The sequence below is a fragment of the Pseudopipra pipra genome, chromosome 24 (assembly GCF_036250125.1).
Source record: "Pseudopipra pipra isolate bDixPip1 chromosome 24, bDixPip1.hap1, whole genome shotgun sequence".
Classification (NCBI taxonomy): domain Eukaryota; kingdom Metazoa; phylum Chordata; class Aves; order Passeriformes; family Pipridae; genus Pseudopipra; species Pseudopipra pipra.
Genome location: NC_087572.1, coordinates 7,181,953 through 7,205,398, shown reverse-complemented (window position 1 = coordinate 7,205,398; position 23,446 = coordinate 7,181,953). Strand labels below are relative to the sequence as shown.

Below are 23,446 nucleotides of genomic sequence, written 5' to 3'. Positions count from 1 at the left end.
AGTAGGTGGGAGTGAATTTAGACCTTGCAGCTGTCCTTGTACTTATCATAAGATCTTATACCCTTAAGACTGGGGATTTCCTTAGTCCCTGAGGCTTGGTTGCTGCTGCAGTAGCTCTGAAGATGCAGGTTCTGAAGGAGCTTCTACTTTTCTTTCACCTGCAGTCAAGGAAGTAGCAGGTGTGGAAACTCTTCAGTAGACTGGAAATTAATAAACCTGTCACTTTAAACTGAGAGGAGCGTTTTGGTAGAGCCACCCAGGCATGGTGTGGGTACCTTTTTATAGATAGGTTTCCCTGTCCCGAAGTTAGGTTTCTCACTTTCTGTGCAAATTACTTCTCATGTGCAGTCAGTTTTTTCAGACCTTTCTGGAAAGGGGTAAGAGGCTTTGGGGATCTTGGGTGGTCTTGATCCCTCCCCTGCAATCTCTCCCCACTTCTTGGCCTCATTCCTGCGCTTGCGTGTTGTGCTTATCTCCAGGAACTAGAACAAGGATGTTTGTCCCAGAAAAGTGCTGCCCTACCTCTGCGTGGCCCCTTCTCCAGCCACATCTTGTTCTTTCTCAAGGTGTTATTACCAGCAATCCTTGGTTGAATCCATAGCATCCAGCTACTGGTGTTGGAGACTTACACATGAGCCCCTTATCTTCTGGGATTCTACAAAGGGTGACTCAAGCCCAAATCTCTCACATCAACCTTCAGAACTAAGGCCACTGCCAGATGTAGTAATATCTACTTGGTTTTCGTAGTGACCTTTTGAAGCTATGACTTCCAAGTTTAGAGCTCACTTAATGTCCCTATAGTTCAGATAGTTAGCTGATTAAACATGGTGTTCTGAAACCTTGCTGAAGAGATTTGTGGACTTTTACAAAGAGGTGCTTCTAATGAGATTTTGAAGTAGCACTCTGACAGAAATAAGAGAATGAGAACATTTGTACTCTGTCCTGAATATAATAGGAACTCACTTGTCATCAGAGAAGGAATGCGCAGTCATACAGAGAGCAAGAGGAAACATTCAGACATGAATCACTCGTAGGCTGTCTTGTAGGTTTAAAGTCTGTGACCATGTTAATGTGCAAATCTTCAGGCAAATCCAGTAGCAAGGCACTGCAAAATTATGTTAGTACTTGCCCCAGACTGATGGATGTAAATGTGCTTATTGCTTTCCTAACAAAAGGGACAAATGTGGCTTCTGAGGACTGTAACTCCTAATGTGGAACAGAGGTATTTTTCAGATCTGCCTGCAGTAATTGTTGCTCTGTAACGATCTACACAGGTTGTGAGAGTTGGTGAAACTTCAAATAACTTTTCATTCCAGGAGTGTGAAAGGTAAGGGCTTGCATTTCGAAGCAGCAAGGTGTGGGGACTGTCCTAGACCTGAAAGTGGAGTGTCACTGATGTCCAGCTTAATATACAAAATACTATCAAAAGCTCTATTTGGTGTCCTGAAGCTGTTTGTTCTGTTATCCTAAATAACAGCAGTTATGTCCTGCAGCCCCATGAGTCCAGTTTTCCTTATCTCTAATCAAGACCAGAGGAAGCCTGTGCAAAATGAAAACAAGATGTGAGATTATATGGCAGGAGTCTTAGCATAGATTTATACCATGGCAGCGAGCAAAAGGATGCAGATGCAGCTGGGGAAATGCTATAAAATATGATTGAAAAGATTGGGGCAGAATTAAAACAGGGCTCTTGATACAAGTAAACTCAATCTGGGGGAGGAACTCAGTGGAGAGATACTGTGGGAATGGATATAGTCTGGTCGGTTGAGGAAGATGAAACTACACATTCAAAGATGACCTTAGTGAGAAGAGAGATATATCATTGTGATTATTGAATATGGATTGGGGCACAGGGTTCCCTTCAAACCTTACAAAAAAGCATGAATGCTTTCTTTAGAAAAGTTGTGATTTGAGGCTGATCATAAGCCAAAAACTTTTGTGATATTGTAGGAGGTGCTGATTGCTTTAAATTGCCAGGATTGGAAAATCTTGGTGTCTTCAATCACCTGTTCCAAGGATTGTCTTCTGAACATTGTCCCTAGGCTCTTACTGTATTATCCTGTCCTGACTTCATCTGGAATGAAATATTTTATGTCCTGGGCCTGTTTATGGTGGTGTCCTAGCTTAATGAGATCTATGTTCTTAAATGTTGCATTAGATTTATTCAGAGATTTTTTTATGTATTCAAAATAGATTTTCACAAATATTCCTATTAATATTAGCCTTTTATTCTTCAGTAGGTCCAATAAAGTTCAGGTAAGCATCTATAAAGGAAGTGTACTGGCAGTAGTTAGTTACTTATGTATGTTGGTGAATTTCATATTTGGTATTTTGGTATTGATACCCTGAATCTCAAACACAGTGCTGACTCAGCAAATCAGTTTACTTCTATAATAAGCCCCTTCTTTCTCACCTTCTAAGGTTCTTTCAGTCCTAAAATGTGAATGATCCTTATAATTGGACCGGGCTCTGCTGGCTCTGTACTGTGTCCTGAAGCCCTTGGATTAGGGAAGAGATGCTGGATGTTGGGAAGACACTGCCTGTGTTCGATGTCTGGATCACAGAATGTCATAATCTGAGGGACAGTAGTCTTTTCAGTAGTGGTACCTGACCCATGTCCAAGTTGTATGAATTTTTATTTTTTTTTTATCAGCTACATCATTCTGGTGGTGGTGGCAGATAAGTGGGCTGCTCTGGCTGTTTCTGAGGCAGTGGCTTCTAGCTCGTCAGTACTTTGATTGATAGTTCCACCCTTCCCCAAGGTATAACACCTGTACTGGATGCCTTTACAGAGCTCAGTAAAGCTCATTGAGTTCAGTCTTCTAGGTGAAGTTTGAATGCATAGGCTCTTAAATGCTGATGGTTTTTTTGGACTTAGTCTTTACCCTGATCTACTCTTGAGACTGGTAGAGGTTAATGCTCTAACATTAGTGTGAGGGAGGAGAATGCACAGTGGCAACCTGTTGTATTGAAAAGACTTAATTCTGTGTACCATGTAGTTGGAAAAGGCCAAAAGTAGAGGTTGTCAGAATGAGCTTCTATTGATTTTGTAGGTAAGATCCAGTATCCCTTCTACCTGCACACCTGTAACTGTTTTTTTAATCCTCCAGATCTGAGGATAAAATAATATACATAGACTTCATATAGGATCATAACTGCCACTTATGGAAATTGGACTGTGGTTAGATATTTCATGGATATAGGTTTAGATCAGCTTGTTATTTTCCACTGACATTTTTAAAGCTGTCCTGAGGCTACACTTGAGCATCTTTTGGCAGCAGCCACGGACTTAAGCGCTAAGTGTATCATTCGCCTGCCTGATTCTATTGGCATGCCATTTAGCTCAGTGTGAAGTGGGGAATTGATCATGCTTTAATTTTATCAAAACAAAACAAAAAACCCCACTCCTTCCCTGAGGCTCTCTCTGGTGAGTTTGGTTTACTGATCCAGCTTGCACAGGAAGCAAAGACTTGAGAGGAGGAACAGCTGTGTGAGTGTAAGGATTGCTTAAGTGATGTTCTCAAATAGTTAAACACAGCCTGAGACCTTAATGTGTTGTAGCTCATGTGTCAGTCTCTCAGTGCTGTTAGCTAACAGCAGTTTGAGCTCTGGTCAAGAACATGTAATTCAGGGTCCAACTGTGACCTCCAAAATGACTTTTTTTTCCCTTTGACCTTGTGAGTGACATTTCAGGCTCAAGGACAGAAATCAGTCATCATACTTTGCTATCTTTGCATCTACCAGTTAGCACCAACTCTTCTACCAATATCAGCAACTGATTTTTGGGGTAGTCTCACTGATAGCTCACTCACTAGTTTTACTTTCTTTATAGTCACTTTTAGGAGCAGCTTAGTCTTTAACATCTGGTTTCAGTTAGCAAGTATGCTAGGAGCTAAGAGTTGGAGCACAGTTACAGCAGTTATCTAAAATAAAATCAACCTTGGGGAAATATTTATAGAAAATCTTGAGTAAAGCTAAGGAAGGTGAGATGGTTAAAGTTATCAAAACTGCTTGATTGTTGCATTCAGCTATGAGACTTTTTAACTTTGGTGCTCCTTAGAAGGTGGAAGCCTGCACTATAGTTCTGCGTTTGAAAAGAACTCCTAATGTGTGCTTTTTCACTCACTTCTGATCTTAGTTTGATTTTGTTCTTGCAATCAGAGAAGTACTCGGGCAGGGCAGAAGCACTGACTTCCATTCAGTAGGTCTAGTGACTGCTTTGAATCTGTAGTCCCCTGAAGGTATCTATTGTGGCAGAGTCATGAGGTAGCTGGAGTTGGAAGGAAGCTCAGTTACCTGATTCACCTCTTCACTCAGAGTAAGGGCTGTCTTGAATCAGGTTACTTCGAGTCCTGCCCCACTAAGTGTTAAGTGTCTCTAAGAAATGGAGGATGCACAAACTTCAGGTAGACCTTTCAAAGTGAGAGTATTTAAACATTGAAACGTTTCTCCCACACACACTTACAGAATTTCCCTTCATGTGACTCCCTCGCTAGACAGAGTCCAACTCCAACTCCCTTCTGGGGAATATAATGAAGAGAAAGACAGGTCTTAGATTTTCCTCTTCAGCCTCTCTTCTGAAGATGGTGGTCTTTGCTGGCCATGCTCCACTATGGTAAATGAGTTGTACAGGGCAAGCTATGTGTTATGCTCCAGTGGAGTTTCAAAAGTGCCTAAAGGGAATAAACCCTTCATGAACCTCCTGGTTATATTCTGTTTGGGACTGTTCAGCACAGCTAACCTTGTTTGCAGTAAGGGCTCACTGCTGACCTGCAGTTAAATTACAGACCCTAGAGACCTGTGGTGCCAAACTGGAACCTAGCAAGCTGATCACTAGCCTGTACTGATACTTGGGGTTGTGCCAGGAGCAGCTCTTTGCATTTGCTTGTGTTGAGCTTCAGTGAGTCCCTGTCAGTGAAGTTCTGCAGCCTGTTGAATGTCTTAATGGCCACCCTGCCCTCCATTGTCAGTTGCTCTCCCAGTTCTGTATGGCCTGTGGGCTGGCAGAGAATGTCTTTGTCTCATTATTCAGACAATAAAGGTGTTAAAAGTATCAGCTCAGTGTTGACCCCTGAGAAGCACTACTGGGAGACAGCTGCCTGTTGGGTTTTGTACAGTTGTCACAAACCTTCCAAGCTGAGCTGTTGAGCTGTTTTTTCACCTGCATTTTGTCCACTTTTCCTTATTTTAACAATTTGTTTTTTAAAGATACTATGGGAGACTGTCAGAAGACTTTCTAAGTGTGACTAATGTAATCTGCAGCCTGTTATGACAGAAGGTAGTCAGATTACTGGATGTGGTTTCCAGGAGAATATGTCCGGTATTCTTTCTGGGGACAGCCTATGCTGACTGGCCTGTAGTTCCCCAGGGTTTCTCACTCTTTGTGATTTCCTAAGTCACCAGAAACCTTCCCCCAGTGGCCGTGACCTTACAGAGCCTAGTAGAGGACTTGCAGTGACATCCATAATCTCCATTGACACCCTTGGCTTCTGTTTGGTACTATGGATGCTAATGTGATTATCTTAACATCTCTGTTGTGCTGATTCATGCCTCTTCCCCACTTCCAGCTCTGCCACTGGTGACAGGGACCAGGGACCAGGAAGGCCAGAGTGCAGATCTTAACAGGAAGACTTGAGCAAGGTTACTGAGTACCTCAGCCTCTTCAGTGTCCTCTGTTACTTAATGTCCTGTCCTGTTGAGCTGTTCTCTCACTTTCCTTGGCTCTTCCTTTCCTCAGCAAAGTGAAGAAAACCAGATGGATGCACATGTCCTTCAACTTGGCTTAAGAGCCTTGTATTTCCTCGAAGTCTGTGGTGTGACTAGTGTCCAGGTGTGCAAGCAGCAAGTAGTGATAATCTGAGGGCAAGCCTTAGCAGCTTCTCTGCAATATCCCACATCCAAGTCCCTCCCTCTCAAGCACCAAACCTTATGAAACCTGGAGTCTGATTAGCTGCTGAATGTGGCGAATGGTTAGATAGGACTTTAACAGTGACAACTGATAATTTGCTTTCTTTCCTTTCTCCTTTTCCCTCTGGCCTATTACCTTAAAGACTGGTTATAGCTGGAAATCCTGTTTATTTAAAGGTGAGTCAGGATATCACGTTACTTTAATGTCATGACTAATGTAGGAAGATTAGCCTAGGTATGGGGTACAGTAATACCCATTTCTGGAATCAGGGATGCATTTGGTGATACTTTACCAGCTTACAAAAAAACATAAAAAATATGCATTACTTTTTCTTGACTTCCCTGGCTGCTTCTGAGATTTCCTGCAGATACTTAACACCTGTGTTGCAGAACACTGCCCAGTGTTCTTGCTCACTCTCTAGAATTTCACAGTTTATTGTGTGCTAGATGAGTAAGCAGTAATGTGTCTGCTATAATGAGCTTTGTAGGAGTATATACATTTTTTCATGGTCCCCTTTGGGTTGTTGGAATCTTCACCTGGTACTTGCTGGGAACGATGTTCTTCTAACTTTGCCTGTGTTCTCAGTTTGATGAAAGAGTGCCCCAAAGTCATCTGTATGTTCAGGCTCTCTGAAGAGGTCCATACGCAAAATTCTCTATTGTAGAAACTGATAGACTGTCCAAGGAATGAGTGGATCTGTATGAACTTGCTTCTGGATGTAGGCTTCAGTGGTACACTAATACTTGAGTTTATTACATATAGTACACAAATATGCTGTGGGATACTTTGAGCAGACGTGTAATCGGGGAGTGAGGAGGGAAGAATTCTGTGTTGACTGTGCTTCACTTTAATTTGGGATTTTCTAAGTAGCATGTCTGATAGGATGGTTTCATAGTTAGAGAGAAATCCTTTAAAAAAATTGAGATGGCTGTGGATCAGTGTAAATGAACCCTTCACTGCAAGAATGTAATTTTCCCCTTGTGAATCTTTTGCTGGGAGTAAAGCTTCATTCTTTAGTGGGGCAATGCTTTGCCCAGGAGTTAAATGCAGGTTCTCCTGTGCAGAGATTTATAGAGTACAGTTCACTGCAGTATAATAAATAAAATAGATTGTTATATTAAAAAAGTGAGGATGTTCTGAAATTAGCACCTGATATTGGATATTGAACATAAATATCTGATTTATTAAGGGACATCTAATCATTAAATGCAAAGATGCCTTTTACTGTGAATGGTTAATAGGAAAATCTTGGACATTTTCATGACAGATTCTCTTGGTTGTAGAAGGTAACTCAGGAACTTGAAAAACATATGTCTTTTGTCTTGGAGTGTGTGAAGCAGTTCACTGCTGTGTTTTGAGAGCCCATGAGCTCTTTGGTTACTCTGTTATTCCCAGTGGTCATAACATTAACTCCATTTAATTCTGATCATTCAGAACATGGAACTGATTCCAGTATCTCTAGAGGATACAACAGAGGCTATTGAAAGAAAACCTAAGTTTAATAATAGTGTTAAAAGTGCAGACAACTTGAAACACAACTCAACAGAAGTAGGGGGCATTGCCACATACTGAACTTAAGATCTGTTGTGAGAAGCATTTTTACTAAAGGTGTATTGCTTACAATTAGTTGGCTTCAATTTGTCAGTGTTAGGAAATTCTGCGTGGTGATATTTTAATTCTTCAGGTCACCCCAGATCAGTTTCCCTACTAGGGATATGAAGTAGCTGGAATCTATTTCCAGTTGCTTTCTTTTCTGCATTAGGCTCTAGACTTCTTTCCCTGTGTAATGTCCTTTTTTTCTTCCTCCTTCACTCTTTAGATTTCCAGAATTCAAAGTGGTAGGGCCCTGATCGCTCTGAGCAATATGTACAGAAGTTTGATGGGTAAAGTTCAGATGGAGACCTGCTAAGTGTGGAGGGTCTCTGGGTCAGCCTTCACAGCATCAAGACTAGGATCAGAAATGCACTGGACATGGATTAGTTTCTAAGGAAATAGCATCTCTGTATCCAGTAGAAGGATGTATTCATCTTAATGATGAAGTCTCCCACTGCATTGCTTCCCCCCCCTTTTTTTTTTTTCAACTAATGAGTGGTGGCTTTCATGATTCTTGGAGAAGTGAATTGGCTGGCTCATCTTTAGTGTTAACACTAAATATATAATTTTACACTCTCAGCATTTTGTTACTCACTTTGAAAACTATTTAGCCTTCATTACGGGTTCTTCAATAGCACTATATGCTTTGCTACAAAATCATCCTTTGTCTTTTATACAATAATTCCTGTAATTTTATAGACATGTACGTGGAGAAACATAAAACTTGCAAAAGAGTTACAACTGCAGAATAGGCTTTTTGAGTTAAGCCATTTCAGTCAACTCAGTAGTCTGAAATTGGGAAGTTTCGCTGTAGGATTAGAGAAGTGACAGGACATTGGACTATTAAAATCCCAATGCAAACATGTCAAAGCAGTAATGACAGAGAGGAATGGTGTGAAACTATATGAATAAAGTGAAATATTAGGATACATAATGTAAAATTACATTGGCTTAATTTTTAGCAAAGACTTTTAATGACTTTTTTTAACATTTTATAGGATTCACATGATGCTTTACTGGAATTTGGGAATAACAACCTCCAAATATTGGTGGATATCACAAGGGAAGGAGTATGGAAAAATCCAGTTCTTCTTAAAATTCTATCCCAGCAACCAGTAGAAACCGAGGAAGGTAAGAGTGTGATTTTTAGAGATGTGTGGTTGTTAAGAAATTACTTGATTCAGTTTAGGTGGGTAACCAGTGATTTGAATTCAGAAGACAGTTGCGTTTCAAATTGTATTGTGCAGTAGTATTTGCATGTTGCTAAATAACATCTGTGATGAAACTGTCTCACTGGCATTTTGAATAATGTGTGTAGCTGATGCATCTCTGCTTGGGCCATACAATCCATCAGCTTGAATATTTCAAAACTCCTTTTTAAAAATAATTATTTCTTTTTCCATCATAAAAACACAGACACTTTTGTCCCTGGGGTAGTTTGTTCCTCATAACTCTGTACTTTGAAATGTTTTCCTGAATGTTTCACAGGGAGGAATTGTGTGTGTCCACGCTTTTGGGAGGCATAAAAAATTTATGTGGAAGGGCATTGTGAAGTATTATTAGCTGTGGGCTGGAAATCTCATTGTATTTAGAAATTGAAATAAGATCTTTAATCAGAAAGTGTTGAGAGGTGAAAAAAAGGAGATTTTTAGTGTCACTTTATGTAATGTCTTCTGAATATCTTTTCTTAAACTGTTCCTTTACTCACTGGAGTTTTTTTCATATCTATTAGCGGTACCATTAAGTACTTTCAGGTATTTTATCTGTTCCATTAACAGTACATTAGACTGCAGTTTGCCTCTGGTAATCTAAAGTTAAAAATAACATAGAAAGGAAGAATAGTTTAAAATATTTTCTTAAAAATTAAAGAAGAACAAAAAGTCAAGGTTTCTTCCATAGTAGAATCCTTTTTTCTGGCTTTGGCTAGCCCCTCTTTATTATGTCAATACTTTTTAATAAATAAATGAGAAACGTGTTATGGTTATTGAGAGGATATGTTGCTTCCATATGCTAAAAAAAGGATTAAAAAAAGAGTAGCAAAGGGTGGACTGCAGTCTCTGCTAGTCTTCACTTCAGGTATTAATAACATGGCAAAAACATTTGAACTCTTGTTTTGGTTTAAACCCAGCTGGAAAAATTAAGCCTCCCTCAGCTGCTCCCTTCCACACCCCCACACAGCCCACCAGTGAGACTGAGACAAAGGCAGAGATTCCGAGTTGAAATAAGAACAGCTTACTTGAAAACAGCAATGGGATAAGAAAACGGAACACTGTCAGCAACAATACTAATAACAGTATATAAAAGAGGGTGATAACATGCAGAAATACTCACGAAGTTTTACTCAATGAGACTGCACCACAGCCTGAGCCACGCAGCTCTCAAGACAGAGAAGAAAATGGCGGACAGAAGTGTCTGCACCAGTGTCTTTCCACCAAGCCCCGACAATGAAAACAGAAACAATGGCAAACAAGTCATCTGCACCCACTCTCCTTCCACAAGTCCAAGACAATGAAAACCAATGATGAACTGGAGCCACTCTACCATTCCACCTGAAGCTATGCCCCCTTCTTCCTGGAGTGAGGATGCCTCACTGCTGCCCCCAAGTGATGATGTGAGTGGTACAGAATAACAACCTAGACATGCCCACACAGCTCCAGGCTCCGCCCCCTCTCATCCTTGGCCAAAACTAGGACAACTCCAAACAGCATTTAATCCCATCTCCAACATATCTTGAAAAGAATTGCATTCCATATTAGCATCCTACCTTGGAGTCTTTCATTGGCAGTGTTGATAGGCCATCCAGTTGGACAGCTGCTCTTAGTGTATTTCTGCTCAAAAGGACTTCCATTTTAAAATTGGTCCATATTCCTGAAAACCTTCAGCTGTTGAAGAATTCCTTACTTGGAAAGCGGTGTACCAGTGGGAGTTAAGGGTTAGCTGGCTTTGCAAACTCGCTTTACATGTGGCAAGCCAAGAGCTATTCTGGAGGACTGGTGTGAATTCCAGTAGGAGTGATGTCCTCATATGTATCTGTGTGGACTCCATTATAGACTTAATTTGCTTTTTACCCACATGGCTGGTTTTAACAGTGGCTATATTACTGTTTGCTGCTATGTGTCCTTGTTCCTGCACAGGGCTACCTCAATATGGGTCAGACTACTTGTTGACTTCAGCAGGAATAGGATAGAATAGCTTGTTCAGTCTTTTTGGTTTTTATTTGGGTTGAAGTTTCTGCTGACAAACTCGTTGTTTGACACATGTCTAACCATGCTGAATTGAGCTGAGCTTAGGTGTCCATTTCTGAGATCATTTGGCAGCCTGAAACTGTTGATTTCTTAGATTTCATTATTTAATACATATTTTTGTGTTTGGCTAGATCTGAATAGATGTCCAAAAGAGTTATCCTCACTGGTGTGTCTTTCACTGGATCCCAGCCGAGGCAACAGGACATTCATTGGAGCTTTTCTGCACCAGTGCATTTTCAGGTAGTCTAGAATAGTCCACAGGCATGCTTAAACAGTCTTTGGAATCCCATATTAAACCAATTTTGCAAAAGCACATTTCTCAAGTAAATTGTAAGGTGAAGTGGTAAACATTTTAAGTAAAGGGCACTTCTGAGAAGTCAAAGATCTGCCAAATTGTTGCTGCTTACTTGCATTTGTGACAGTCTTGGTTTTTTGCTTGCTTTGAGGGTATTGAAGAGCAGATAAACTAAGAAAAGTGTCATCCTTGTAGCCTGTGGGCATGCAGCATAGCTGCTTAGACATAGCTAGAAGATCTTTTTGAGCTGTCTGAACGTGTACTCTTAGCAACCAAGCAGGATAGTTTAGACGTTGGTTGACTGTCTTCAACTGACAGTGCAGGGAGCAGTAAACAGTAGCAGAGCTCATATGGTACCTGAAATGTAGAAAGACAGTGAGAGCACCACCTGAGAGTGCTGTCATGTCCTACTCTGCTCTTCTGGCCTGGTTCAAATACTGTGAAAGTGGTAGCTCAGAGGAGTAGCATTATTAGTAGTGCAAATGGGAAAATAGGGAGGCGGGGAGCAGGGATATTTAATAGCTATGAACACTATAAAGTAATGCTTTAATGGTTAAATAATTTGGTGCTCTTACATTATAGGGGATGGAAGGGTTTTTATTTGGTGGGTTTTGTTCTTGTTAGCCTCTTGGAAGACTAAGAGCACAATGAACAGGTATTGAATATTTGCAGGGAGTTGTAGGAGAGAACATAAGGCTGGGAAAGACAACGTAGGTCTCCTGTAGTTGTTGCCAGCTATCCAATAATATTTCAAAGAAATCGAAATAGTGCATATTGTGAGTCTTTAAAGTGCTGCAGGAAAAGAGAAGTAGTCCTGCAAGGAGCAGGGAGTTGGACTGATAATCCTTATGGGTCCCTTCCACCTTGAGATATCCTATGATTCTAAGATTGAGGCCATATGTAAAGTTTACTTTTTTCTCAGAAGGCAAGACTTATGTGCCAGACTTCTTACCCTTTGCTTTGGTGCAAGACAAAATGAAAACTTACAGAAATCCTGCTCCCTAGACCATTATGGCATATGGAAAATCTTTTAACTCCTAAATTGTGCTTCTAATGTAACTGGTTTATCCTCTTGATATCATAAGACAAATGTAATTCAGTGACTACAGAAGTTATTGCTGAAATATTAACTGATCCATGAAGCTGTGTCACATGTTATGAATAGTAAAGTCTTGGTTTTGGCTTACTTCCATTTCTTTGTTCAGTCCGTTGCTTCCTCTGTGCTAGGCAGTCAGATGCTGCTGTGATTTCATTTGGCTTGCAGAAAGTCTGTCTGGGTAGCTGGAATTACTCTCTTGGCCTTGTACAGAACATGATTGGAGCTGGTATTTAAACAACTGTCTCTAGATGTCTACTGGATTAACTTAATCCTTTTTTGCCTTCAGAATCATACCAAGCAAATGCTTGTTTCTGTAGTAGATCATATGTCACTGATGAGTTACCTGGTTTGTCTTCCTTCTGACTTCTGTTACTTCTTTGATCTTTATGATGTTCTCTACTGACCAGCAAGCTCCATTTGATAGAAATAGCAGGAATCAAAATGTACTTTCTGCAGGTCCCAGCAGGGATGGCAGTTTTGCTGTTATGCTTGGGGAGTAAAGACTGCAGAAGGAGCTCCAGTGCAATGGGCTTTCAGTTGTTTTAGTCAAACTGCCATTTTATCCTTCAGTACAACAGAAGCTTCGCAGAGTATCTTCTGAAGTTTTGTTGTAAGTGTGTGCTATTTCAGTCATCTAAAGCTTAATTTCTTTGAATAGGTTGTATTTCATGCTTTTTGGGGTTTTGTGGTGTGTGCCTGAAAAGCATTCCTAGTTTTTGTGCTGTGGGACACTGGTAAACCAGATGTAAGAGTAGCTCAGTGTGCCTAGATGGAGCTGTGTTTTGCGAAGTGGTGGTTCATGTTAATGATCATCATATATTTACTTGAATGAACAGTCCTGAAGATGTGTCATGCTCCTGCCTCTCTTGTTTAGAGTTCTTTCTTTATTTTTTTTATGCACTGGCCTGGAAAGGGAGCTGACATCAACTGTAAACATGGTTTACCAAATTTGTTCCAGCTCAGGTTTCATACCAGCTTAGGTCTGCTGCTTGTATGGCTGTTAATAGATTTCACTTTGATGTGCTAGGGTGACGGTTCCTGATTTTCACTGTCAGCAGGCTCAGGATGGTCGTTTGGAGCGTTAATATTTGCTTGAAGAAAGGGCCGTAAAATCCATGCTACTTAGGCCTTTTGGAAGACTAAATGATACAAGGATCCCAATGTGACCATAATTGATGCTCTTCAGCAGTTGTGATATCCCACAGTTGTTCTGTGCCTCGGGCAACTAGTTTTAATATTCCAGGACTTTTTTTTTTTTTTTTTCAGCAGCAGATGGACACCAACACCTTGATATGTCTCTGACCAGAGTTGGTTTGTAGGAAAGCTGGCAGAACTGTCTACCACACTGCTATTGTAAAATATACATACCTTAATGTCAGTTGTGCGTACTTAACATATGTTACTGCACTTCAGCTCATTGTTGTCCTGTTCCAGAGGTACTTTCAGCAGAAATGCTCACCTGAGATGCTGTTTTTCGTGAACATTTATCAGAGCGATCAGAGTCTTTTTATGCTTTAGTGCCATCCATGCTTTATAATATTCACAATATCGTGTTGTAATTTAAATCGTCTTTTACTGCAAATGTTTTGGTGAGTAGGGAATCTCTTATCCTTTTTCGTTCTGGGTTAAAAGAGCTCTTTGGATATGTATGGAGTTTGGAACTGCACTGCCCTTTGACTAAAGGATTTTGAAGAGGGAAGGGTTGCAGGGTGTCTGCACTGATTTTTATAGCAAGCTGTTTTAGTCTTGATGTTTGGTAGAACACTGACAGAACAGACAACAGCAGGAGGTCTAGAAAGAGAAGGAACAAGAAAGTCTGTTCATGGACATATATGGAAATGTAACAGATTTAGGACTGAGTGCAAAATTAGGTTCTCTGAGGGGAAAACAACTGCTCTGAGGAATAGACAGCAAAATGAGTTTTTGTTCCTTTTTCAGAAAAGGGAGGTTGTTGCAAGCGGGCTGCTTGGAAAAAAACAGACACTTTAAGGGAAAGCTAAGTACCAAGATAGGTGTCTGGCTAGTGACTTATTTCTGAATTCCGCTTCTGCCTTCATCACTTACCATCTGCATGACAGAGGATCTTGGTTTGTCATTTGCCTTCATTGCAGAGTTCATTACACACTCCCTTAGGCGTTAAAGAATTGTCCCAGGGGCACAGACCTTCTGCCCTTGGGGAGGACATGCTTACTGGCTGCTCCCAAAGATTGCAACAAGTTGAAACCCTCTCTCCTATTCACCTTCATCAGTAAGTTTCTCTCATTTGTGCTGGAAGATAAAAGTGTGACTGTTAACCTGAAAGTGTTTAATTTGTCTGGCCGACTGCAGGTACTCTTAAAACACCACCCATGTCTTGACTCGCTGGCTCTGACATATCAGTACAGCTTCATTTAAGCAGTTGCCGAGTGCGTGTCTAGCTGTGTAAACAAGGGGAATCTAAATCATTCTTAGAGTAGGTAAAGAGAATATATTTTCTTTTATTCTTCCAATGGACCTAAAAAAAATTAATTATTCTGTGAGCCGAGAGCTGTAGAAACAGGGGCTACAGAATTGCTTTGAATTGCTTGTGGGCACTAAACCCCATTCCCGCCACGCCCATGAATAGCAGACTCCGCCAGGAGAGGTGAGCGATCTGATGCTGGGTAAGCCAGCCTTCTGGGACTTCTCCCTCAACAGTGGTCTTCTGGCCATCATGTGGTGGTAGCAGCCTCTTGTATCAAATAGGATCCATTTTGAAACGCTGTTAGCTTTCCTTGATAAATTTTCAAGCGTGGTGTCATACAGATGCAATTTTTAATGAAGAGAGGATGCTTGTTTCCTAGCAACTGGAGATCTAGAGATGTTACTGCAGGCTGTCTCTTGGTCAGGCAGTTGAACTCTTTTTACTTTATCCATTGAAGTTACTTTAATGTGAAGTGTCAGCTGGGTCAAGAGTTTAAAGCTCAGAGGTTTTTCCTGTGAAAAATAGAAACCATTACCATAGGCTTGAATCTTAAAATTACCTCTAATGGGCCACTAAGCAGACTTCTGCAGAATACAGCTCTCACTACAGGCATGTGGTATGTGCCTGGCTCCTGAAATGAGTTTTCTTTTTAGGTGCACATTATGAGCCTTCTGCCAACTAGTGTAGTGTCTGTTAGAACATGTTCTTTTTCTGTTTGGACAATAATTTAAATGCATAAAGCATGAAAACTTCCTTGTTCTGTGTTACATACAATCCTCTCTTTCAGAAATGTATATGCTATTGGTTTCTTAGCTACCTATCTTGCATAGTAATAATAAGATACTAGCAATGGAAGAGACATTGCATAAAAATATTTTCACTAAGTTTTTAGTCTAAACCAAACTTTTTTTTAACTAATCCAGAGGCTATTGCAGGCTCCACAGGTAACTGGTTGACTAGAGCTGCTGCAGGGCACCATTCTAGTATGTGTTTTATCAGAACGTCTGAAGCATTTCCATTGTTATTCTGCCATTCATCAGACCATTTGTTTCTTGGTTGATATGTACTACTGCACGTAGTGTAAGAATGTGCTGAATCATCTCTCTTCATTCTCAAGGATCTTTTAAAATATGTACAAATCTGGAGATTCATATCAAGCCTTTCTGTAGGTGTTTATGTTAAGCTGGAAATAGCACTACAGCTGTTTGAAAGCATACAATTTCATCAGCCAAGGCAAGTACGCTTTAGCAAAGCTCTGGATGCTGTCTCTCACAACAATCCTGGATTAAATATCTAGCACACAGCTTGGCAAGTCCATCACCCAGTGAGCTGATGAGCCAGGTGCAAAGGGTTACAGTAAATGAGATTAAGTCTGGCTAGTGATCAGTCACTGATGGGGTTTCCCAGGGCTCAATTTTAGTTACAATGCTCTTAAATGTTTTTGTAAATTATCTTGGTGCAGGAGTTGAATGTACATTAAGTAAGTTTGCTGATGATATTACATTAGGAGGATCTGTGGTCTCCCTTAAGGGTGGAGAGGCCTTACAGAGAGATCTGGATAGACCAGAGAACTAGGCAATCACCAACCATATGAAATTTAACAAGTGCTGAATTCTCCACCTGGGACATGGTAATCCTGGTTATATGGACAAACTAGGGGATGGAGACCAGCCCTGTGGAAAGAGATCTGGAGCTTTGGGTTGACAGCAACTTGAATATGAGTAAGCAGTGTGTCCTGGTAGCCAGAGGGGGCCGACTGTCCTGGGATGCATCAGACACAGCATTGCCAGCCGGGTGAGGGAGGTGACTGTCCCACTCTGCTTTGCACCAGGGTGCACTCACCTCGAGTCCTTGGGGCAGTTTTGAGTGCTTCGATACAAGGACATCAGATTAATAGATTTGTCCAGAGGATTGTGGCCAAGGCACAGAGAGGCCTTGAGGCTCCTCTTTGCGAGGAGCAGCTGAGGTCACTTGGCCTGTTGAGCTTGGAGAAGAGAATGCTGAAGTGTGACTCCATCACAGTCTGCACCTTCCTCAAGGGGGCTGCGGAGGAGGAGGTGCTGATCTCCTGTCTCTGCTGACCAGCAACAGGACACAAGTATCGGCGGAGAGGCTTGGAACAAATCGCGCACAGGCCAGTGTGGTCAGACGATGTCCAATGTATTATTTAAATGAGTTAACTTTTATACAGTTTAGTTTGTTCCGGGTACATGCTCACAACAAGGTGATTGGATAGCTCAGTCTGTGCACACGTCTCATGCCTTCAGTTTATTGGATTTGGTGCTCTGTCCACGTGGCCTGAAATCCTACTTGGCATGCAAAGTCCCTTCTATTGATCCGCCTTTAGGGGTTTTCCGAAATCTTGCAGGTGTCTCGTTATCTCCAGTTTCTCAAGGCTTTCTTACTATAAACATACTATTTTCTCAAACCTTATAACTAAACACACAGCTAACAAGTATAAACATTGCATAGTTTCACACAGCTTGCAACTTCTAAAGTCATGTCAAGCAAGGCCTACAGAAATGAAGGAAAAATTGTTCACAGAGTCTTGTTCTCCTAACACACAAGGAGGTGGAATGAAGCTGTGTCAGGGGCAGCACAGATTGGACGTTAGGAAAAGGCTCTTCCCCCAGGGGATGGTTGGGCACTGGAGCGGGCTCCTCGGGAAAATGATTACAACACCAGACCTGCCAGAGTTCAGGAGCATTTGGCTGATGCTTGTAGTCATATAGTTTAATTTCAGGTAGTCCTGTGAGGAGCGGGTCCTTTCCAACTGAACTTTTTTTCTATGATAAACACCTGGGAAGAGAATCAAACTAAATCTGGTTTTTAATCCAAATAAGTACATTTTGCTAACTGCTTACAAAAATAATCTGAAGTTGCATTTTTACTATTGAATTTTGAATTAGTTATCAAGTCTCATAATGATTAGTTGTATTTGTTTGATCTAGAGCATAAGCCTAGCATGTCTTAAACACAATTCTTCAAAAGTACTGCAAAGATAACATTTTCACCCTCAACTTAATTTTGTATATTTTTGCATTATGTGAGGTTTTAACAACTTGGGTGGAAAACTCTCTAGCTGAAAAGCATGTAATGATTCATTTGAAATGTCTTTGATTCTTTGGAATATGAAGCTACAGTTAAAAGGTGAAGATTCTGAATCTCAGTTAAACTGCTGATATCTGTTATCTGTCTGGCGTGATCAGTGTCCTTTAGCCATTGCTGTGGCATACGTCCTTACTGCCTTAATGGTGCTGTCTTTGGAGGGGGGTGGAGGATGGTGTGTGTCTGTATTCTATAGCCCAGCATTCTTTTCCGGCACAGTTTGGCAGAAGATATGCCATTGCTGTCACTTCCAATCATGCCTAGAGTTTCCTAAGAACACTGACCATACTTACACAAGTTTGTAAAGAAGTGTGAATGCAGTGAGACAATTTCAGTTAAGTGTCACCTGTAAATTGGTCTATTCTCAAAGGCTTTTTTCTTTTCCTAGCTAATAAATTGATTACACGAGAAGGGCCTTCCTTTCTGCAGATGCGAATAAAACATTTGATGAAGTCAAACTGCATCCCCCAAGCCACTTTCTTGTCAAAATTGTGTGCAGATTCTCCAGAAATTGCAAATGTTTCATCTTTTCGCCAAGCCTACATCACATGTGTGTGTTCAATGCTGCCTAATGAAGACTCCATTAAGGAGGTTAGTAATCCGTAGTCCCTTTTGAATGTATATTTATCAAGCATTTTAGAATTTATTTCTGTAATACTAAAAACTGAAGCTGAAGAGTGAAACTGTTGCAGCAGAGTTCCAAAAGAAGAATCTATTGCAGACTGCAGTAGGAAAGAACATTTGTATGAACTGCTGCTGTGGATAAAATGTGTGGATAGTATGTATATATGCTTGCATTAGAGGTTAGATGTTTGAAATCTTAAAATAAAACTTGTAACTTCAGTTCCAATAGTAAGAAAAATATAATTGGAAAGCTGTCTTTTCTGACTCGAAACAATGGTACCAGAGCAATTGCTTTTCTTCTAGTTGTTCTGACCTAAGAAAGAGAAGTTTGAAGAAAAAAAAATCACAAAACAAACAAAATCCACTTTAGAGTTGTTCTTCCTGAATTCTAAACTCGTTTTTAGCAATCAGTCTTCCTGATACAATAACAATCATAGCAATGATTTGTGTTCACGCATTGCCATAGTAACTATGGTCACACAACTGATTCTTGCCTCTGTTGCCTCTTGACATCACACCCCTGTTATGGGATCAGTCTCAGTTGTTAGAGTTGTATGCACTTGGTGTAGTTTTAATGTTGGACTTGGGCATTTTAAGTAAACTTCAGTGAAACTGGGGGAAGCCTGAGTATTTAAAAAAAGAAAAGAAAAGGCAACTCTATCTTGCATTTCCTGCATGAGTGCCAGAGTGTTCTTGTACGTATTAACTATTTTAATTAACATTCCTTTAAAAATATTTCTTTTGAAATATAAGTATTTGCATAGGTGTCTCTTCAGTCTGCACTTTGAGCCAGATTCCCCTCAGTGTGCTGTAGGAGCAGGGAATGCGTTTAACAGCTCACTGCAGACACAATCTGCGTGCTGGAGGTTTTGGAGTTTATGGGTAACTTGCAGCATGTTCTCTGATTGGATTGGCTGCTGCTGAGGAATGACAGAGAAATCATATTAAAATGTTTCCTTTTTAGTTTAATTTAAGTGTTGTGAAGTGTAGCTGTAGCTGTTTTAACTTGATACTCAGAACAGTCTTTTCTTGCCAGTCAAGTATAAAAGTTGAAACAGAGATTGATTAATTGAATCAAGTTATGGTAATTGCTGAATTAAACATTTTATGGGAAAGTGAAGCCACTAAGCATCAAAGGAGTATCTTAAAACAGTACAGTTTATTGACTTAACTGGACCTGTAGCCAGCACTGCGAAAAGTGTAAAGTTAGTGGTGTTCCAGTGCCAGAAGCTTGTAAATAACTGGCAATATAAGGATTTGCATGGCATGTTTTTTTGCATGCTCAGTCACAAGTGTTGTGCAGTTGGCACTCTTACAGAATTGCTGGAATCCGAGACTTCTAAAACATTTTCATTCACACCTTTGTTTTCAGAGACAAGGATTCCATTACACATGAATCTTACCTACAATCTTCCTCTGGTAGAAAGTTGTCAGGTCTAATGACAAGTGGGGAAAAAGAATGGGAAAAGGTGAAAGATGAAGAGTTCAAAGAATGGCAGCTGTTAGGGAATGAGAGGTGGCAATGACCAAAAACCCACCAGGGAAAAGAGGGAACAAACTGTAATGAATGAAACAAGGGTTAAATGAAATTTGAAGTTCAGAGTAGAGGTAGAGGAGCAGGGCTTGGCTAAGAAAGTAAATGTTGCAGAAGGGTTGAATAGGAGTGAAGATAGCTGGGGGAGGATTGGAGAGAAAGAATTTATATTGGAAGATTAGACAATGTATGGTCATCCCTTTACAGGAATTGGAGGTGATTGGGGTGGTTAAGTCAGGTGTGGAAGTTAAATTACTGACTTCCTGTAAGTTAAGGCTGGTAAACTACTTATAGCTATGTCTGTAAGCAATAACATATGTGTGTTTGTGTATATGTATCTGTATGTGCATACATCTGTAGAGATATGTACACAAATGTGCATGTGTGGCTATGTATGTATGGTTATAACTCTGTGTATGTGTGTGTATACACTGTGTATAAAGTTGTCTCTTGCATTTCTGGTACCTCCTGGCACCTTGAATTGATCCTGAGGCACATGTGTAACAAGGAATAAACCTATAGAATTGTTTGTTCATTAGAGTCTTGTGCTGCTCTGTGAGAATCTAGAAAGTAACAGAATTCAAGGTTGATGTCAGGCTGACCAGTTCCAATGTTTGGCTTGAATTTGCCAATTTTATTGGATCAATTAAAATCCTTATTAAAGCAGTTCTCTTATACAGTAGTTAATTAAGTAGCTAATAACACTTATTGCTATTGCAAAAGCATGAAGCCCCAAATGTTCCATAGTTGAAGATGGTTTTCTCTGCAAGGCAAGTGCCAGCCACACGTAACAATAAAACAAGGTTTTCAAATGCCACAACCAGTTAAATTAAAGCCAAATTGAGTGTCATCTCTGCTGAATGTTAACATCTTTGGTAGGTGACATGATCCTCATATAGCCATCTCCTATTGTCAAAGTAGAGTTGTTTAGTTTGGACTTCCTTTGGGAAAGACTGTTTCAAAGTCTTGAGAGTAAAGCACTTCAGGGAATCTGAATTTAAGCAAATGCCCTTTATCCCATTCATAAAAAATTCAGTTGTGAAGTAAACAGTCATCTTTTGGAGACCCTCTACAAATAAGGAGTATTACCATGATTCCTACTACAAAATGGTAGGTGGTTTAGGTTAGTGTAGGAAATTTTTATGATGACATAAAAAATGAAGTAGTATTGTAACATTACAACTTTGTCTTCAAACTAAAATGACACGGAGGACAAAGACTTACATGGTTGTATGTTCTGTGGAATAACTTTGAGGAGAAAACTGGCATCCTTTTTAACAGAACACAAGGAGGATGACAGCATGTTTCAGCAATTCTAATTTAAGATAACTTGCAGTCTCGTAAGTTTCATTCATAAGTTGTTGGGTTTGTAACAGAATAAGGGTGGTCAGCATTGCAGGTTTAGTAAAGATGCTTTAATACATGTCTGGTTTGTCACTTAATTGACTGACGATATTGTTGGATGATTTCAAGCTGAGCATTTGGACTTTTTGTCTTGAATATTAAAAAAACACCCAAAGTACAAGAAAAAAGCACACAAGCAAAAAGCAAAAGCCCCAAGGTCTGAAACGAGATGAATCATCATTGACCAAGTTTGAAATAAACAGGACTTGAAACAAATTGCTTTGTTGCTTACTCAGTAGTTAATGTCCTGAATGTGAGTTTGTCCAAAAGGAGCACTAGTTGCTCTATGAGGAGAGCAGCTCTGATGTACTGTGTGGCTGCAGGCTGCTCCGAGCACCAGGCCGCATGTGTGCTGGAGCTGGTGTTGGTCCTGCTGATCCAGTGCACAGCAGAAGTTCCAGGTCTTCCTACAATGTAAGTCTGAGTGAGGAGTAACTGATGGCTATTTAAAAATGTGGGGTTTATAATTCTGTAGTGTTAGAAATAAGTAGGGTTTAAGTTTGTAGGTTTTAAAACAGAGATGGTTGTGTTCAGTGATTGTCCTTTTAATGGAATTGGTGATGAGTATGATCTCTGTCAAGTGATGTCTGGTCAAGTAACTCCCAGGTAGCCTGCCATGTTGTCTTCAGATCTGTGAAGGAAACATGTCCTGTATTTACAGGCACTGACAATTTTTATTTTTCTAAAACTGAAGATTTGGAAGATCAGACTTATATCAAACCATTTGCAGGCAGTTTCTGCATTATTTAAGAATATTTACTGTAGTATCGAGGAGATGGCAGTGTATAATTGTGAAAATTATCAAAGACAAAACTTTGTGTCACTTAGCTTTGCTTTCTGAATTTGCTTTATAAAATATGCTGATGGAAATTGTAATCTATAAAGAATAGGAATAGTTGAGTGGATAGAGATGGTAGAATATTATGAGAAGGCTGGAGTTGCCCAGCTGTCAGACATGTATTCACCTAGACTTCCCACCCAAACTGCAAGGCCGGTGTACCTGTAGGTACCAAAGGTTAATGACAGCACAAGAAAGGTACTACTGGCAAGGAATGTTGCCAGTAGCAGCAAGATAGCATACAGCAGTGTCCTGTTAGCCACAACAACCCTGTTCTCTCCTGGGCAGTGATGAACACCTTCACTGTTCTGTCATGTGGCCATTGGTATGGGCTTGCTTTTCCGCCCTCCCCAGCCTGGTAGAGGTGGCAGTTGATTTGCAGATACTGCTGGGCTTATTATCTCTTGACATGCAAGGAACAATGATATCTGTCCCCTTAGACAGCAAAGCATTGTCCCTTAAATCAGTCCTCAAGGTTTCTCTATTGCCAGCGGTGAGTAGCGGCAACCTCCTCCCCCCAAAAAATAATCTGCTGTATTTTACTTTGTCAAATGCAAAAGTGACACATCTGCAAGCCCTTGCAGCTTGTGAATTGCTTTAGAAATGTCTGCTGCAAAAGGTCAGTCTTGGGTCTCAAGTTAAATAGCAAAAGTCAGTGGACCCTATAAGATGTTGACACTGCTCAATGAATTCCAGTGTCAGGCCTGAACAGGAAACTGGGTAATATCCCTTCTTCTGCTTTTCCTGCTGCAAAGCAAAACTAGGAATTAATTCGCTGCTTCCTGTGGGCAGGCAGGGGTTCAGCACCTCTGGGAGAGCAGGGGCCCATCAGGCATAACAGAGACTTGGGATGACAAACATTGTCACTCTAAATGTTCCACCCTTCCTCTTCTCCCCCCCCCCCCCCCCCTTTATGTAATGAGCATGATGTCATATGGTCTGGAATATCCTTTTGGTCAGTTGGGGTCACCTGTGCTGGCTGTGTCCCCTCGCAACCTCCCATTCACTTCCAGCTTTCTTGCCAGTACAAAAAGCAGAAAAAGCCTCAGCTCTGTGTAAGCACTGCTCAGCAATAACAAAAACATCTCTATATTATCAACCCTGTGTCCAGCACAAATCCCAAATGCAACCCCATACCAGCCACTGGGAAGAAAATTAACTCTAACGCTGCCTAACCCAGCACACTCCTCTAAACAGTTCTGTTTTTAACATTATGCTTTGGAGTGTGGTTGTTCAGAATCAGTACCTACAGACAAAGAGAAAAGACTGGCTTTTTCATAACTCTTGATCTTTTTGGACCTGGGTTCTAATTTTCAAAAGTAACACTAGAATGCCTGCAAGTGCTGCAGTGGGAG

At 40.6% G+C, this 23,446-nt stretch overlaps 1 protein-coding gene across 3 annotated transcripts in view; it reads left to right on the top strand.

Moving 5' to 3' along the window:
- Nucleotides 1-23,446, top strand: part of RLF (RLF zinc finger) — a 50,048-nt gene that overhangs the window by 13,622 nt on the left and 12,980 nt on the right. For 2 of the 3 annotated variants that reach the window (XM_064635387.1, XM_064635388.1), the window contains exons 4-5: nt 8,500-8,632; nt 18,080-18,282. In XM_064635387.1, the coding sequence (XP_064491457.1) occupies nt 8,500-8,632; nt 18,080-18,282 (336 nt within the window). The remainder of the gene's footprint in view (nt 1-8,499; nt 8,633-18,079; nt 18,283-23,446) is intronic. The other variant, XM_064635389.1, reaches the window with a different exon arrangement.